Source organism: Chelonia mydas, chromosome 8 (assembly GCF_015237465.2).
Source record: "Chelonia mydas isolate rCheMyd1 chromosome 8, rCheMyd1.pri.v2, whole genome shotgun sequence".
Taxonomy (NCBI): domain Eukaryota; kingdom Metazoa; phylum Chordata; order Testudines; family Cheloniidae; genus Chelonia; species Chelonia mydas.
This window is the reverse complement of record NC_057854.1, coordinates 69735616-69751766: the sequence shown is the minus strand read 5'-3', so window position 1 is coordinate 69751766 and position 16151 is coordinate 69735616. Positions and strand designations below refer to the sequence as shown.

Here is a 16151-nt window from a genome sequence, read left to right as displayed (position 1 = left end):
TAAAACCGATTAGCCATGAAATGGAGGCCATAACCAGCAGAGTTCCCAGACAGAGGGACTCTGCACATCCCTGAGCATTGTGGTGATCTCAGTAATGGATCTCTGCAGCCCCTTACTGTGCACCCACACACTACTGATCTACCAGGTCAACACCCCGTATGGAAGGGGAACAGCAGGCTGCATCTGCTTTCCCCCTAATGCTCTGTTTGAATAGCTGCAACCCAGCTGCGTAGGCAGCCTGGCCGATTGGAGCAGAGGTGCTCAGCCTTGAGCCCTCTAATGTGTGTGTGCACGTCCAGCATAGTGCTTTTATGTGAGCTTTGTTCCATTCCCCAGGGTTTGACCTCGCTTACAGTGTGTTAGATTTAGGTTAAAATGAAATGACTCCACTACAACTAAGGCTTGAGTCTCACAGCGCGCTGCTAAATATTCCCAGCACAGTTGGCATTGTGGAGTTTTAAGTCCTGCGCTATTCTTAGATGGAGCTGTAGCAGTTAGAAAATGCTTGGTTGCAATCAACACATCCCACAACATGCTCAAGGGCTGCTATCTTAAAGAATCCTGCCGGCTCTCCTGGCTTTATTTATTACAGTTTATATAAAAAGCGCTTGTCCCTGCTCTAGGCACTTGAACAATTTCTATTAAAAAAAACAACAACCAATATTCATATCAAAACAGCAACTTGTTTTAAACTAAAGTTTCAGCTGAAGTGGGACATTTAAATACAAAATAGAAACCATTTCTTAGTTTCTTTGGATGACTTTCCATTTTCAGAAATGTAAAAATGCTTTTCCAGGTATTTATGGTCCACGAATTTCTATATTATCAAGGATATATAGTAAACCATGGAAATGATTCAAAAAAATTGAATATATTTGGTCAGTTTATTGAATAATCCCAAAAAAATGGACAAGATACAGGTACTACAATCGCTTTTTGAGGTTGATTAATCTGTGTAATAGCAGGTGTGTTGGATATAGATCGAACACAGATATCTACACAGTAGACACTCTCCACGGTGTGCTATGCTAAGCAAATATTCCTAGGACAATTATACAGAGAAGTTAATCTGCAATGTAACATTTATATATCATCTTTTATCAACTGTGACAAAACATTTTACTATAAAATATGATCAAGATAATCAAAGTTTTAAAATAATCAAAAAAGGCAATGGCAAACAACTGTTTCTTTAGTTTGGTTTAAAAGCTATAACAGATTGGGGGTTATGAATAGAAACAGGAAGGGAGTTCCACCAACAGAAACAATCACTCAGAGCTCTTCCTCCCAAAGATTCAGGGTGTGGGCTTGCTTGGGCAAGCAAGGAAAGCAGGATTTTTTCAAGGGCGCTCAACATGCTGGGTACCAAGTACTTGAAAGTCTGGACCTGAGCTCTGGAACAGGCTGACACCAAGGGTGAAATCCTAACCCCATTGTCATCAATATGAGTTTTTCCGTTGACTTCAGTGGAGCCAGGACTTCACCCTTATTACCTAAGAAGCAGCTAGAGAGAGAGAGAGATTTAAATTACTATGTAAATTGATGGAAAGCCAATCTAAAGTAATATGTTACATCTACTGGGTACCTTTGAGAATACAGACTACTGTAGTGTCATTGTAAAATATAATAGGGAACATCTGCAAACAAGTTAACAGTAGCTAAAGGGAGTCAGAGTAAATCTCCCAGCCTGATGATACCATGGGTATGGTTGGAAAACATTCCATTTTCAAAATATGTAATATTACAAGTCAGTAGTAAAGTTCATAAACTCTTTAATCACCACCAGTAACTACCCATGTTCTAAGGGTGATATTTAAAAAGCCATGTGTTCCCAGTTCTTCTAATGGTTTTAAAGCTCGCTCATATTTGGGACCATTTCTTATTATGGAATCCTTTCATGAGCCATTGCCCCTCCCAATCCTGCTCACAGTTTGTAGTCCTTGTGGATACAAGTGTTTTCCAAAGGCAGTATCAAGATCCAATGAAAATAAACTCCCTTTAATGTGCTGGGTGTTGCTTGTTGGTAACTTCCTCCAATTTTGTATTGTCCCTGTGTTATTTGTTTCCATTCCCTGCATTTAAGATTTTAGGTTTCTGCGACTGAATCTTCTCTCATTGCCTAAGTCTGCCAGTGCACCAAATCTCCAATTCATTTGCAAGTTGTTCTGGCCAACTTGTGAAACATCTGTTCCATGGTGTGCTTGTTGGTCAGAAAGAGCCTCTATAACCCACAAAAAAATGTTCTAGATGGGGTAAAATGAGCAGGGCATATCTCTGGATGAAAACTGACCCATGCCACAACATTCTGAAAGCCAGGGCTGGCTCCAGACACCAGCTTTCCAAGCAGGTGCTTGGGGTGGGATTCAGAATGGGGCGACAGTCCGTGTCCCGCAGCGGCAATTTGGCGGGAGCTCCGCCGCTGTGGCAATTCGGCGGCAACTGCTTGGGGCGGCAAAATTGGTAGAGCCTCCCCTGCTGAAAGCACAGCTGGATGAAGCAGCTCAAAGTGCATTTCAGAATACCAGTGAAATTGGTCCTTGACCTTGAAAGACATTCTGGGTAGCCTAAGGGTGTAGCTGCTGGATTTCATTCCTCAATGTTGTGAAAGAATACACATAGCTGATGGGCAATCTCCCCTAGCTTGTTTAGATAAGTGCCCATAAGTTTTTTATGCTTATCTAAGCTTCTTTTGTTTATCATAAATTCACCATGACTTCCAACATTGACAGGGAAAAAAAAACAAACAATCTCTCATGAGAATGGTCTTACTTGTTGTATTAGTTATCTTTAAAGAACTAAATTGCATGCAAGATACCACCTCCTCCTCAATGGTATTACGGCATTCAAGTTCAGCTGAGCCACTCCAGCCAGCAGCCTTCTGGTTTAATTAACAAAAGATTATGGCAAGGCATTCTTAGTGAAAGAGGCCCACAACTCTAGAATTTATTCCCGCCCCCCTCCCCTCCCCCACTCTGACAAAAAGACAAACTTAAAGCTACATATAGACAAACTCATGGTGAAGGCAAGTTTACTCTCTTAAAAACAATAATAGCACTTCGCAGGAAAGAGAGACTAGACCCTCAGCTGGTGTAAATTGGACTCTCTCCATTGGCTTTTAAAAAAAAATAGATGTTAATGGGAGCTTGCCAATTTACACCCACTGCGAATCTGGTCCTATAACTGTAGTCAAACTTCTATTCCCTAACAAACAAAGGGGTTATTACCTGTTGACTAAGAGGAATTGCTTATAACCTCAATAATACAGAATTCTCTTTTGATTTAGTTTAGTGTTTCCCTTCAGATTGAAACTGCAATTTCAGTTTTCAGGGCCCATTTCTATTTTCAGTTATGCTGGATTACACAGTTTAACACTATTTTTTACAATTACCATTAAAAGCCATAAGCAAGGATATGGAAAAGTGGGTGAAGGGACAGCTGGTGCAGTTCTGATGTGGCATGATTTTTCTGTGCTGCTCTTTAGAATTTGCTTTCAGGAGCACAAATCTCAGAAACAAGATCCATATTCATTTCCAGCTGTGAATGTGTGTCTTCAGGCCCACTTGTGAACTTTTATCACAATGTTCTATTCCCCTAAATTCCCACCCACTTCATTACATGACTATATAATGCAATTGTTTCACCATTTGGATACACATTAGGCAATCTGACTCCTACATTAGGAATCCATGGCAAAATGGAAACAAATGAATAAAGGGGATGAACACAAAAGAATGTGGTTTCCATGACAGATCAAATGGCACAACCATCCTTTTCCAAGTAACTCAAAATATCAGTCCATCCAAAGTAGAAATATACATTACATTACCACCCACCATAAAAAAGATAAGTTAAATACACTTTTCCACTTGAAGATTTTTTTTCCTTAATCTTTATGGACTAGGTAAGATATTTCCAAAGGAAACTATTTTAGCTGTCAGCTTTCAGAAATCTTGCAGACTGAAAGCACAGCTGTTTGGATCCACTGATTTGACAATATGTAATGTCTTGGTTACTGCACTGTCATTGGTGAAACAGGCTTAACGGCAGACAAAGTGACAGCTGGCCCATTTCTTCTTTTGCCATGTAAATCCAGTTTAGAATAGGATTAACATAACTGGAAAATAACCTAGTGGCTGAACCAAAAATTCTACCTAGCAACAGGTTAATTGAGAAACACACTTTAAATACTTTCATAATAATGGGCACTTACAGAGCCCAGTAGCATTACTCATACTTGCCTTTCCTTTTTAGAGTAACCATGAACTCTGCAACATAGATGAGGGAAAGAAAACATTAACTCTTAGCTAGTACATCTCCTTATGGCCACTTAACTGGTAATAAAGTACTCTTTAATAAATCCCACCTGTAGACTAAGTGATTTAGGAACTTACTTCCTGTTGAAAGTCATTTGGACTTAGGCACTTTAAGAAATGTTACCATACATCGATAGCATCTACTATAGTTGAAGTTTGAATGATACTGGTAGACACCAAAGGAAGTCTCATCTAGCTCCTTTCAGCTGGAGGTGTGGTAGATAGAGAACACCTGATTCTGTTCCCACACACCTTGGGCAGTCATTTACATCAGTGCTAAGTATAAAATGCTCCCAAATCCAAGTGGCAGGATTTTACACCCACTATGCAAAGGACAGTCAACATGGATTCATCAAGGGCAAGTTATGCCTGACCAACCTAGTTGCCTTCTATGATGAGATAACTGGCTCTGTGGATATGGGGAAAGCGGTGGATGTGATATATCTTGACTTTAGCAAAGCTTTTGATATGGTCTCCCACAGTATTCTTGCCAGCAAGTTGAAAAAGTATGGATTGGATGAATGGACTATAAGGTGGATAGAAAGCTGGCTAGATTGTCGGGCTCAATGGGTAGTGATCAACAGCTCAATGTCTAGTTGGCAGCTGGTATCAAACAGAGTGCCCAGGGGTCAGTCCTGCCAGTTTTGTTCAACATCTTTATTAATAATCTGGCTGATGGGATTAACTGCACCCTCAGCAAGTTCACAGGTGACAGCTGGGGGGAGAAGTAGATGCGCTGGAGGGTAGGGATAGGTTCCAGAGTGACCTAGACAAATTGGAGGATTGGGCCGAAAGAAATCTGATGGAGGTTCAACAAGGACAAGTGCAGAGTCCTGCACTTAGAAAGAAAGAATCCCATGCACCGCTACAGGCTGGGGACCGACTGGCTAAGCAGCAGTTCTGCAGAAAAGGACCTGGGGATTACAGTGGACGAGAAGCTGGATATGAGTCAGCAATGTGCCCTCATTGCCAAGAAGGCCAATGTCATATTGGGCTGTATTAGTAGGGGCATTGCCAGCAGATTGAGAGAAGTGATTATTCCCCTCTATTCGGCACTGGTGAGGCCACACCTGGAGTATTGCATCCAGTTTTGGGGCGCCAACTACAGAAAGGATGTGGACAAATTGGAGAGAGTCCAGCGGATGGCAACAAAAATAATTAGAGGGTTGGGGCACATGACTTACAAGGAGAGGCTGAGGGAACTGGGCTTATTTAGTCTGCAGAAGAGAAGAGTGAGGGGGGATTTGAGAGCAGCCTTCAACTACCTGAAGGAGGGTTCCAAAGAGGATGGAGCTAGGCTGTTCTCATTGGTGGCAGATGACAGAACGAGAAGCAATGGTCTCAAGTTGCAGTGGAGGAGGTCTAGGTTGGATATTAGGAAACACTATTTCACTAGGAGTGTGGTGAAGCACTGGAATGGGTTACCTAGGGAGGTGGTGGAATATCCATCCTTAGAAGTTTTTAAGGCCTGGCTTGACAAAGCCTTTGTTGGGATGATTTAGCTGGTGTTGGTCCTGCCTTGAGCAGGGGATTGGACTAGATGACCTCCTGAGGTCTCTTCCAACCCTAATATTCAATGACTTCACAAAGGTGCAGATTAAGGGTGAATCAGGGCTAATAACTTGGATAGAATGGGGGCTTCTCAGAGCTACTCCTTCTCGAGAAAAAGCTTGCTTATAGATTTAGAAACATTAAAATCTTTGTCTTGAGCTGAATCACTATACACATCTAGCTGAATCACTGCACACAAGTTGTCTGCCCAGATGTAATTACTATTTTGGGGCTTGGTCTGAAAAGCATCACATCAATAGCTCCACTGGGCCTAGTTCTCCAATGCCTTGCACCTTGTGTAGTCATTTACACCTCTCCAGAGTGAGTGTTACCAAACCAGTTCAGAATGGTAGCATTTTGTACACTCTTTCCATAGGTGTGAATGATTACAATAGGTGCAAGATAATTGAATTCAAGGGGCTATTTGGACTCAAGTTTGAACCCATACTGGTTTTACATCCATGGAATTCCACCGATGACAGGGAGCAGAATTTGGCCCCAAACCTGCTTCTTTATTTTGGTCATTAGCATTCATCTCCTTTAGGAATGGGTTAGGTTCTAAAGCTCAAGTAAGTATCCAAAACTTAAGACAATTCCTATAGATTCATTAGGCCAGAAGGGATCTCTGATCATTTATAGATTTTAATAAGGATGAAACAAGTAGCAATCTATGAAAAAGTAATAGGTTCTATAGAAGTATATCATGTTACAGAAAATAATTGTCTCACTATAGGACTCTATAACAGGGATATTATTAAATTCTATGGGTATAGTTAAAAAGTTGTTTTCTTTTAAATCCATAAGGGAATGTTTATCTGGACATATCCAAACTTCCATGGGCTACCACACTTGCACAATCAGGCTCTTGTGATAGCTCGGTACTTCAGGCTTTGAACAGCAAACTTCACCTTTCTTGTGGTATTTTTAATTTTAGGTGCTGACCCAAACCAGGAAGAGCACAACATGTTAATAGTGAAACAAATTAGTTCTCTCATCACACAATGAGCATGGGTTAATTTCAAGTTTTGAACAAGAGTTCAAGGTGGATCTTGAAGACATTAATGCATCCCTAATCTCTGCCTGAAGGAAGCGTACTGCTTAGATGCATGGGCAAATGATGGCATGGCATAAATATGGGATATGCCATTAAGTATTGAATCATAGCAGGATCTGTCGAGGGAAGATTCACTCACTGGATAGATCACTTGTAAGTTGTCAATTCTGTTACATCTCAGCATTTGTGAGGAGCTGGTCTATACCCATTATGGTGATGTACTGCTAGTTATGTCGGTGGACCCAGCTTTTATTCCCCAGCTTTTGGACCCAGCCAGGGGAATAAAAAGTGTTAACTCAGGAGCCTGAGACAAAGGGGGTAGGATTGGAAGCGGCTTGGATCTTGCATGTGATTCAGGAGCAAGGTACTGGTGGTGCTGACTCAGAATGGAACATGGAGGGAGGGAAAGATAGTGAAATACCAAGGTACTTGCTGGACGTTTTTACATCTGTAAAGAGAGAGGATCAGTGGCATTGAGGCAGGTTTGGTGCTCTGCCTTGCCTATGGCTATCAACCCTGGCACAGGGGGGCATAAAAACATACACACCTACCATTCACAGCATGAGAGGTTAGAGCAACAGGCAAATAGCCTCATCCGTCTCTCCTCAGCATTGGTGAAAGTCATTTCCTTGCACTAACTCATTACATGTGAAGTAATCCCATGATTTGAATCACAGTCTATTTAGTGTCTGTGCATTAAGTGTAAAAAGAGTGGAGACACCGACAGATCCCTGCATACACCGTATTTGCAGAGATTACAGTTACACTGCTGAAGTCTGAAGCGCTTCCAGACTCAAGTTCCATCTTATTTATACCCAGCTTCAGCTTTTACACATGTGCTGGGATTTTTTCAGTGAGTGGATTTTATTTGAGGCAGTTCCACCCATTCTGCAGGTTTCCTTGTGTGATTTTAGAAGGCTCGCTCCCACTCATGTAACCAGAAAGGTGAAAATGTACGCCATCCCTTAAGCAGCATAATACCAAGTTCCAAAGCACATGACAGATATACACATCTCATTCCAGTCAGCTGAATAGCCACCCACTATGAGAGCTCTGTTAGAACACAAGCACTAGAATTGCAAAAGGCACACTAGTAATGTTCAAGTAGAGAGCCTGACCCTGTAGTCCTTATCCAGGTTGTTGAAGCCTCTGAGAATCTGACTCCTTTACTATGTTCAATTATTGGTGCTCTCAAGTCTGCAGCATATTGCTTTAAACTTTTTTCATTAAAGACATACATATGAGGAAAAGTGGCGTGTGTCTGAGTGCATTTGTGCAATGTTCCTGGAAATTGCGCGTTGGGCATGAAATAGTTAAAGAAACTATGGCCAGCTAACTGTGCACATTAAAACAAAGAGTTGGCAGCTTCTGAAGGAAAAGGGCTTGTGCTCCACTGTTCAAACTTGTCTGTCAGCTCATGCCAGCACTCTCCACGGCTGCCTCCCCACCGCACCCTCATTACATATGGTCTGCCTCGGCTGATCTGCTCATCTGTTCAGAGACTCGTGGGATAAGTCAGGCATTCTCCCTTCTCTCTGCTGTGGAATTGGATCACAAACCACCCCGCTTTTCTTGAAACCCTCACAGGTGGCTCTTTGCCTGTGGTATCTTCACCGCTTGTCTGTTTTTAATTTCCAGAATGGAAGAAGCTGAACTGCTGAAGGAAAGATTCCAGGCCATAACAGTAAGTGCTTACAGTTATAACTCATGAGGGTAGTCTTCGAAAAAGCAATGTATTAATGCAGTACTGTATGTTTTCTGAAGAATCATTTGTTCCATAAAGGAACAAGAAAAAGCATCTATTTCTGCTTGAAATGGTTACTTTTCCTTTATTTTTCTTTGTAGGTTATACGCTGTGATACAGTACATTTTATTATGGTTTAATAGGTTTGAAAACTAAAGGCAGTGCACTGAAGTCATTATTATACCTCATATCATACATACGTAATGCTATCTTCATATCAGAGTGTGTGTGTGTTTGAAGGACGCCAGGTCAAAAAGCAGGTCTTCTTGAGCTAGAAGCTCTGCAACTGATAAATTACCATATTTTACAGGCAAAAAGTAATGCTGCAGGATTTCTAATTTCTGCAAATGTTAAAGCTTAAGTTATAAAAGTCAGAAGGAAGAGCATGGGCTGACTGAATTCTAAGCTATCAGCTTTCTGTAGAACAACAGATTGAGGGATATTTATAAAGAATGTAATGTATGCCAAAGACTGTAGAAGACACCTTCATTCCTGCTCTAAACAGAATTCTGCTTTGGAAGTCTGAACGTTTATGTGGGGGGTGGGGGGGGACTTTTTGATCTCTTTAAAACAAGGAGCATAGATGGCAGAAGTTGATGTAACAAAAAAAAAGTCACTCAAATCTACAGGACCCTGATTTAACCCCCAACAAAATCAATTAGATTAGAGAAGGGTTAAATTGGGGCAGACTTCAGCTCTGGGTGAGAAAAAAGAAAACAAAATCTGTAGTAGGATAGTTCAGGTTTGATTAATTACAGGCAACCTTTAAGCCAGTGCCTTTATTTTCAAGCTCCCCCACACACACACGCTCTCACTCTCTCCATATGGTGGGTTAGCATTACACGATCTTGCAATTAGCTGACAAAGATTATATAGCCTGGATAAATAGCCAATGGCATTAAAAAACCCGACCAGCACTAAGCACATCATGGATAAACATGAAAGATCCTCGATGGAAATACTGATAAAAGAGTTGAACTGAAGTTTGTTTTTACTTGTTGCATCTTAAAACACCACCCATCTACTAGACACTAGGTGGAAGCACAGCGAACAGCATATTCATTTAAGGCCTGATCAATTCCCCCCTAAGATCTTTGGATGCGTTTTCATTAATTTTAATGGGGTCTAGACCAGGCTCAAGCTGCAACCTGGTTTTCAGTGCACAGCCTCAAAGCTGAGAAGTTTTTTAGAGGGCTATCAGATGGAATAGCTGGAAGGGGTTGCACTTTTCTCTCTCCACAGAAACACTTGAGAAGCAGTTTTTAAAGACTTGTGACCACTTCCTATATCCTCTGCTGCCTATTATAAGACATGGGGAGTCAGGCTTGGGGTTTTAGCCAGGTTCTTATATATTGCACTTGCTGCCTGAAGCAAATACTTGCCCCTAACTGTAGAATCTGTAATATTTGCCATAGCAAACTCAAACTGAGACAAAAACCAGGGCTAAGTCCTCCCTTCCATGGGAAAAGCAGTAGTGGAAGTACTTGGGAACAGTTCTAGATCACGGTGTTTCCTTGGCCTCATCCCATTAGGGTGACATTTCCCTCCCTGCAGAAGAGATGAGGGTGTGTCCTTAAAAGGCTATTGTCTACTTGGATGAACAACAAGCACTCCCAGGAATCCTTGTAAAAGCAAAGGTGCACAGGCTGGCTGGTTTGCTGTTCTGATAGCTCTAACAATATGGACCCTCTGCTGGGGGACCTCACAGACAGGAGAAGAAGATGGAACTGCTGGGAATGAAAGACTATGGGTGCATTAGGACTTATGTGTCAGATAATGTTGATAGGGTCTGTATTTTCTTATGAAGTACACTTCTCCAGCTCTGGTGGTGGAGGAGAGTGGCTAAATGTTGGCTCCACACTACCAAAGATACACATTCACAAGCAGTGGAACCACAAAACCATATACAGTTAGCCTGGATTAGAAATTAGAAGATCCATGATGTGAGACTGCTGTCTCTTCCCTTCCCCTCCCACAGGGTTTGCACAGGATTCTTCCCCTCCGCACATGAATTTTGAAGGGCTTAAGGTGACCCTGAGTATTTAGATAGGCAAGACTCCCATAGACTACAATGGGAGTCAAAAATTAAGGCACTGGGCCATGTCCCACTTTGGTATATGGATGAGAGAAAGGGGCGTAGGTGCCTCTTCACCCTCACACAAGCAGGGTAGCTCTCTCTCCCCATTATGAAGAGTGCTAAGAGGAGTCTTGCCTGTAAGCCTCATCTTCAAGGAGTGTCCATACCCAGCTGACTAATACTTAACATTCATTCAAAAAAAAAAAAAAAAAAGAAAAGAAAAGAAAAGGAGTACTTGTGGCACCTTAGAGACTAACTCATTTATTAGAGCATAAGCTTTCGTGAGCTACAGCTCACTTCATCGGATGCATGCGGTGGGAAAATTTCCCACTGTATACATTCGATGAAGTGAGCTGTAGCTCACGAAAGCTTATACTCTAATAAATGTGTTAGTCTTTAAGGTGCCACAAGTACTCCTTTTCTTTTTACGGATACAGACTAACATGGCTGCTACTCTGAAACCTAACATTCATTCAGTTATTTAAAATGTTCAAACCGCTGTGCAGACCCTGTACAGACAGCAGTAAGATCTAGACAATGCACAGCAAAGTGCAGCTTAGGGAATGTCCCAACCTGCCTTAAATCCTTTCATGACTAGAAGGCTGCACACGTACTCAGCCTGTGTGTGGAATTTGGCCCACTGTGTTCAACAATCAATTTCAGATGAACTGGTGTCCACACAGCACCAAAAATCTATTTTACTTTACTTAGTTAATTGGTAGTTACTTAGGGAGGTGTTAGCAATAGCCACAGATATTATGAAGGATGCAAGTACAAAACCTGAAGATGAAGCAGAGCATAGGAGGAAACATGGGGGTAAAGTAAAATAAATGTGCGAGGAGTTCGCTAAAAAAAAAAAAAAAAAAGATTCCTTCTTTTAATGTTGTACATTGATCTCATTTTCACTTGAATTTTTTTTTGTTTCTTTATTCTACTTTTATCCCTTTAGGATTGCCTTTTTGTATAGTATTCTTATACACTACTCATCTGTGTTAGTTTGGATACAGTACAGAAAAATGGTCAAGAGGAAATGATTGTTATTGCAGGATTTTTGTCATTTTGAAAGTGTATTTGCTGCCTGATTGTTTACTTTGACCTCTTAATGCTAAAATAAGATTTTTTTTTTAAGTGAGTATGTGGACTCCCAGGGCATCTTTCATAATTTACTATTTGTACCAAAGTTAGCACTGGTATATTTTAGCATAAACTTAAGCTGGGTGCATTCTCTGGCTTAAAGTGTGACTATCAAGAAAACACATTCCTTAGAAAGTGGACCAGTCTGAAAATGTGTGTTGTCAGTTCAATGATGACGTTTTCAGGCTCTCTCTTTTTGTGGATTCTAGAGTGACTCTGAAGTCCAAAGCATGACGCGCATGCTCATGAGCAGATTGGGCAGACAAAGTCATCGGTGAGCGTCTTGGTAACTATAGCAGTAGTAACAGGTTTCAGAGTAGCAGCCGTGTTAGTCTGTATTGGCAAAAAGAAAAGGAGTACTTGTGGCACCTTAGAGACTAACCAATTTATCTGAGCATAAGCTTTCGTGAGCTACAGCTCTGTAGCTCACGAAAGCTTATGCTCAGATAAATTGGTTAGTCTCTAAGGTGCCACAAGTACTCCTTTTCTTATAGCAGTAGTGTGATGCTTTTACCTTGCAGCTAATAATCTATTATTTATGTCCTCTTCAAAGGCTTGGAAAGCTCTGAGTGTTGTGTGCTGATCTCTATTTAATGAAGCCTTCTCAAGATCATCCAGTTTTATTGCACCAAAGTTTATGCTGTTTTTGATGCTGTCCTTGTAGTACTTTCTGGGGCAGCCTTGAGTCCAGTGTCCTTGTGCCAATTCTCCATAGAAAATTTTTCTGGGGAGTCGATATTCAGGCATCCTAATGAGGTGTCCAACCCAGCGTAGTTGGGCTTTTCTCAGCATGGCCTAGATGCTTATGGCATTTGACTTTTGGAGAACCTCCAGGTTGGTAATTCTGTCCTGCCAGCAGATCCCCATAATGGTGAGCAGAGATTGCATATTGAAGTCCTCTAGGTGTTTGATATGCCATTTGTATGGTGTCCAGGTCTCACAGCCATAGAGGAGAGATGTGAGCACAAAAGAATTATAAAGTTTTATTTTTGTTGAGAGGGTTATGTTGTGAGATTTCAGGACTGTGTTACGTAACTTTCCTAATGACTGAGAAGCTTTCTGTATCCTATTCTGTAAATGCAGGCTGACTTAATGACCTGTTCATCTAATGATTGGATTAATTCAGGAACACTTATACAGTGATATTAGGAAAGTTCTGTATTAAAGAAAGCTGTGAAGTTCAGAGATGGCATATTCTTGAAATCAGAATAAACGGAAAAGTAAAAAATCTATGATAGCAGATCTTAGCCAAAGCATATTTTATAATAGATGCTGCTGACAAACAACACCCACAAATATCTTAAATCCATTGGTAGTTAGGCAAATGAGTTACAGAAGAACAAAGAATCTTTGATGGATAAGTCTTATAGGGTCCGTGTCAAGCTATATTCCAAATCTAAACTCACCTTTAAAAGTTGTATCTTGTATCGCAGAGGTAGGTCAGTAGCACCTTTCAGGGAGATGGAAAACAGAAGTTATGTCCACTTGTCATTTGACACTTTTCAGAAGAGAAAGTGTGTCAATGCCAATTCACTTACTACATTCCAACATGAGGCAATCATACTCTGCCAAGCTACATTCCTCCCCGTGTACTTCCAATTGATTAGGTGTTTATCACTTGCTGTCTCCTCCAGACAGGTACTGTTCCTACCAGTAGTCACACAGTTGACAGCCTTCACACGAGAAGTGGCTGACTTTCAATAGCAAATGAAGGGCTTCTCTGATAGCACACTAGCAATCCCTGTGTCTTGAGGCTACATCTCCATTAAGGCAGGTCCAACATCAATCAAACACACACGTTCCATCTCAATCATAAGGGGGAAAATAAACCATCACTGCAGGGCAGTTTCCTTAGTCGTGGCCCCTAACTGTAATGCCAAAACAGGGCAGCCTCTCCCCACCCCTACCCCAAAATGTTCATAAATGATCAAAATATAAATAGGATTGCCTTGCACCAAGGAAGGCTTCTCTTCCCCTATTTACTCCTTTTCTTGTTTGGATCAGGCACTTCCAGGCAAGACAGTGGAGTAAAGACCAGCTCCTCTCCCTTCCAAAGAGAGACTGAGCAATCCTTTGGGAGATGCCACTTCCCTTTTCTCCACAGCTGTCACTTCCTCCTCCTAACAGCTAGGCTCATCCTGGCTGCTCTTTCCACCAGGTTTGGCAGCTCAGGTGGTCTTTGAGAACCAAACGTCTTCCTCTTTGCCCAGTAGAGGGGCATAGCCTTTTCCTAAGTGACATGGGAGGCCCATACACCCCTGTCAGAGATCACTATATGCAGTCTTTATAACCTCTAGTCATTACGTCAGTTTTTACTATGGTGCATCAGTTACTGTATAGAACAGCAGGTGAGACATGAGTTAGTTATTGCCCTACCACACATTAATGTAAATGAATAGGTGCCAAAGTTGTTCTATCTAATAGCAGTACTTTGTGGAAGCAATGATTGGCAGCAGAGTGGCCCGTTAGGGGTGCTTGTAATGGTACACGTTACTCTGTGCTTGATTCAATGCCCACTGAAGTCAATAGGAGTCTTTCTTTTTACTTCAAAGGGAGTTGGATTAAGTCATCTATCACCATTGTATGTTCTCCCCTGATTCTGGAGGCCACTGAAAGTGGTACTGGAACAATTTTTATAGTGGGGATACTGAGAGCCATTGAACCAAACTGTATATGATGGAAACCACTTCAAGCCAGGGGGTGCAGGAGCACCCCCAGCATCTATGCCACTGGGCGCCAAATCAGTAGTCTCCTGGTGACAGGTAGAGCAGCCACAAGTTTATTTTATATTATGGCAGCTATCTGTGGCTCCAAGAGGTCATCTCAGCAGGTGAGAATTGCCTGGGTGTAGGGACACTCCAGGCATAACCCTTTCCCTTAGCCATGACCTCTGTGCTGTAAATAGGAAGGAAGATGGTGCTGTGGTGGTGCTATATCACTTGAGAATTCCCCTCGGAGGTCCAAGTTAAAGCACCAAAGCAGTGACACGTCATTTTTAAAATTAATTTGTGGGTTTTTTTAAATTTCCAGGACAAGAGAAAGCTTCAGGAAGAAATCACACAGAAGCGTCTTAAAGTAGAAGAAGAAAAATTAAAATACCAGCATTTGAAGGTATTATTTTGTCAATATCAGCAGCTTGTTATTCAACATTTCAAAATATCTATAAGAGTCAAATAATAAAACACAAGGAAAGTCCTAGCCCTGCTATTAGCATTAGGCACGACTGCTATAATTAAGTGTTGCTTCAGCCTTCAATCTAAGCGTCCTTACATTTATGGGTTTAAAACATGCCTTTACTGTTACATTTGCAGAACAGTTTTGAGTTTTACCAGAAGGACTCCAATGGACTTTAACCCCTTTGTGTGAAGCTTTTGCACGATGCCTATTAATGTTGTTTGATAATTTTTGTATCTTAAAGTGAGATCAGAACCAAAAATAATTCCCAGCTTAAAACTGGGCTTCACATGTCAGACTGAGTGTGTTCACATCATAATTTCAGCACAAAATGCAATATAATCATGAGATGCAACCAAATGGCAAATAACAGCTTCTTGCTAACATCATTGAGTAGCAGATTATTTTTATCTGGCAAAACATCTATCAATTTATTTAATGCATCTCCTAAGTGAAATAATGTTGTGACCCTGTATGGGAAGCATATAGGAGAAGCGTCTGCAAATTTTGCACTGATGTCAGACTTGGCAAGTTCACATTAGTATGGTGTTCAAAACACTGATGTGACCGGACAGCCTGGAAGGGCCACACTGAGAATGCTACACTCAGGGCAGACTCCAAGGATTAGGGCAGATAATACCTCAAACTGGGGGTTTATTCTGTAATTAGATTCACCAAGCCAGTAATAAAATAACTTCTCTAATACCACGTTGGTTAACAAGAAACCAAATACAGCCCCCTTAAAGCATTCCCATCTTGACTCCAATCTAGACAGCCAAGTCTAGTATAGTGAGGGGTTATTGAAAACCTGATTCACCATAGGTGAGGTTCACCAATCCCAAAGGACGGGACACTTATCCCCAGGTCAATATGAGTCTCAGATCTTACCCAATAATCACGCTTACAGCCAATCGTTAATAGCTAAATCTAAGATTTGAATAATAAAAGGAAAAAAAGAGTTGCAAATGGTTAAAAGATCAATGTACATACAAATGTGTGTAAAGTCCTTGGGTCAGTTTCATAGCAGAGATGGTGTGGCTGCTGATTTGTAAAAGTCTTTCTGGAATCAATTTAGGCAGTCCAGATATAGAGTCTGTCCCAGTC

The 16151-nt window shown here is 41.3% G+C and overlaps 1 protein-coding gene across 1 annotated transcript in view; it reads left to right on the top strand.

The window, feature by feature from the left end:
* The first annotated feature begins 8292 nt into the window (after positions 1–8292).
* Positions 8293–16151, top strand: part of PALMD (palmdelphin) — a 34144-nt gene continuing 26285 nt past the window's right edge. Inside the window, exons 1-2 of the mRNA XM_007062602.4 lie at positions 8293–8602; positions 14904–14984. Coding sequence (XP_007062664.1) covers positions 8558–8602; positions 14904–14984 — 126 coding nt within the window. The 5' untranslated portion in view covers positions 8293–8557. The remainder of the gene's footprint in view (positions 8603–14903; positions 14985–16151) is intronic.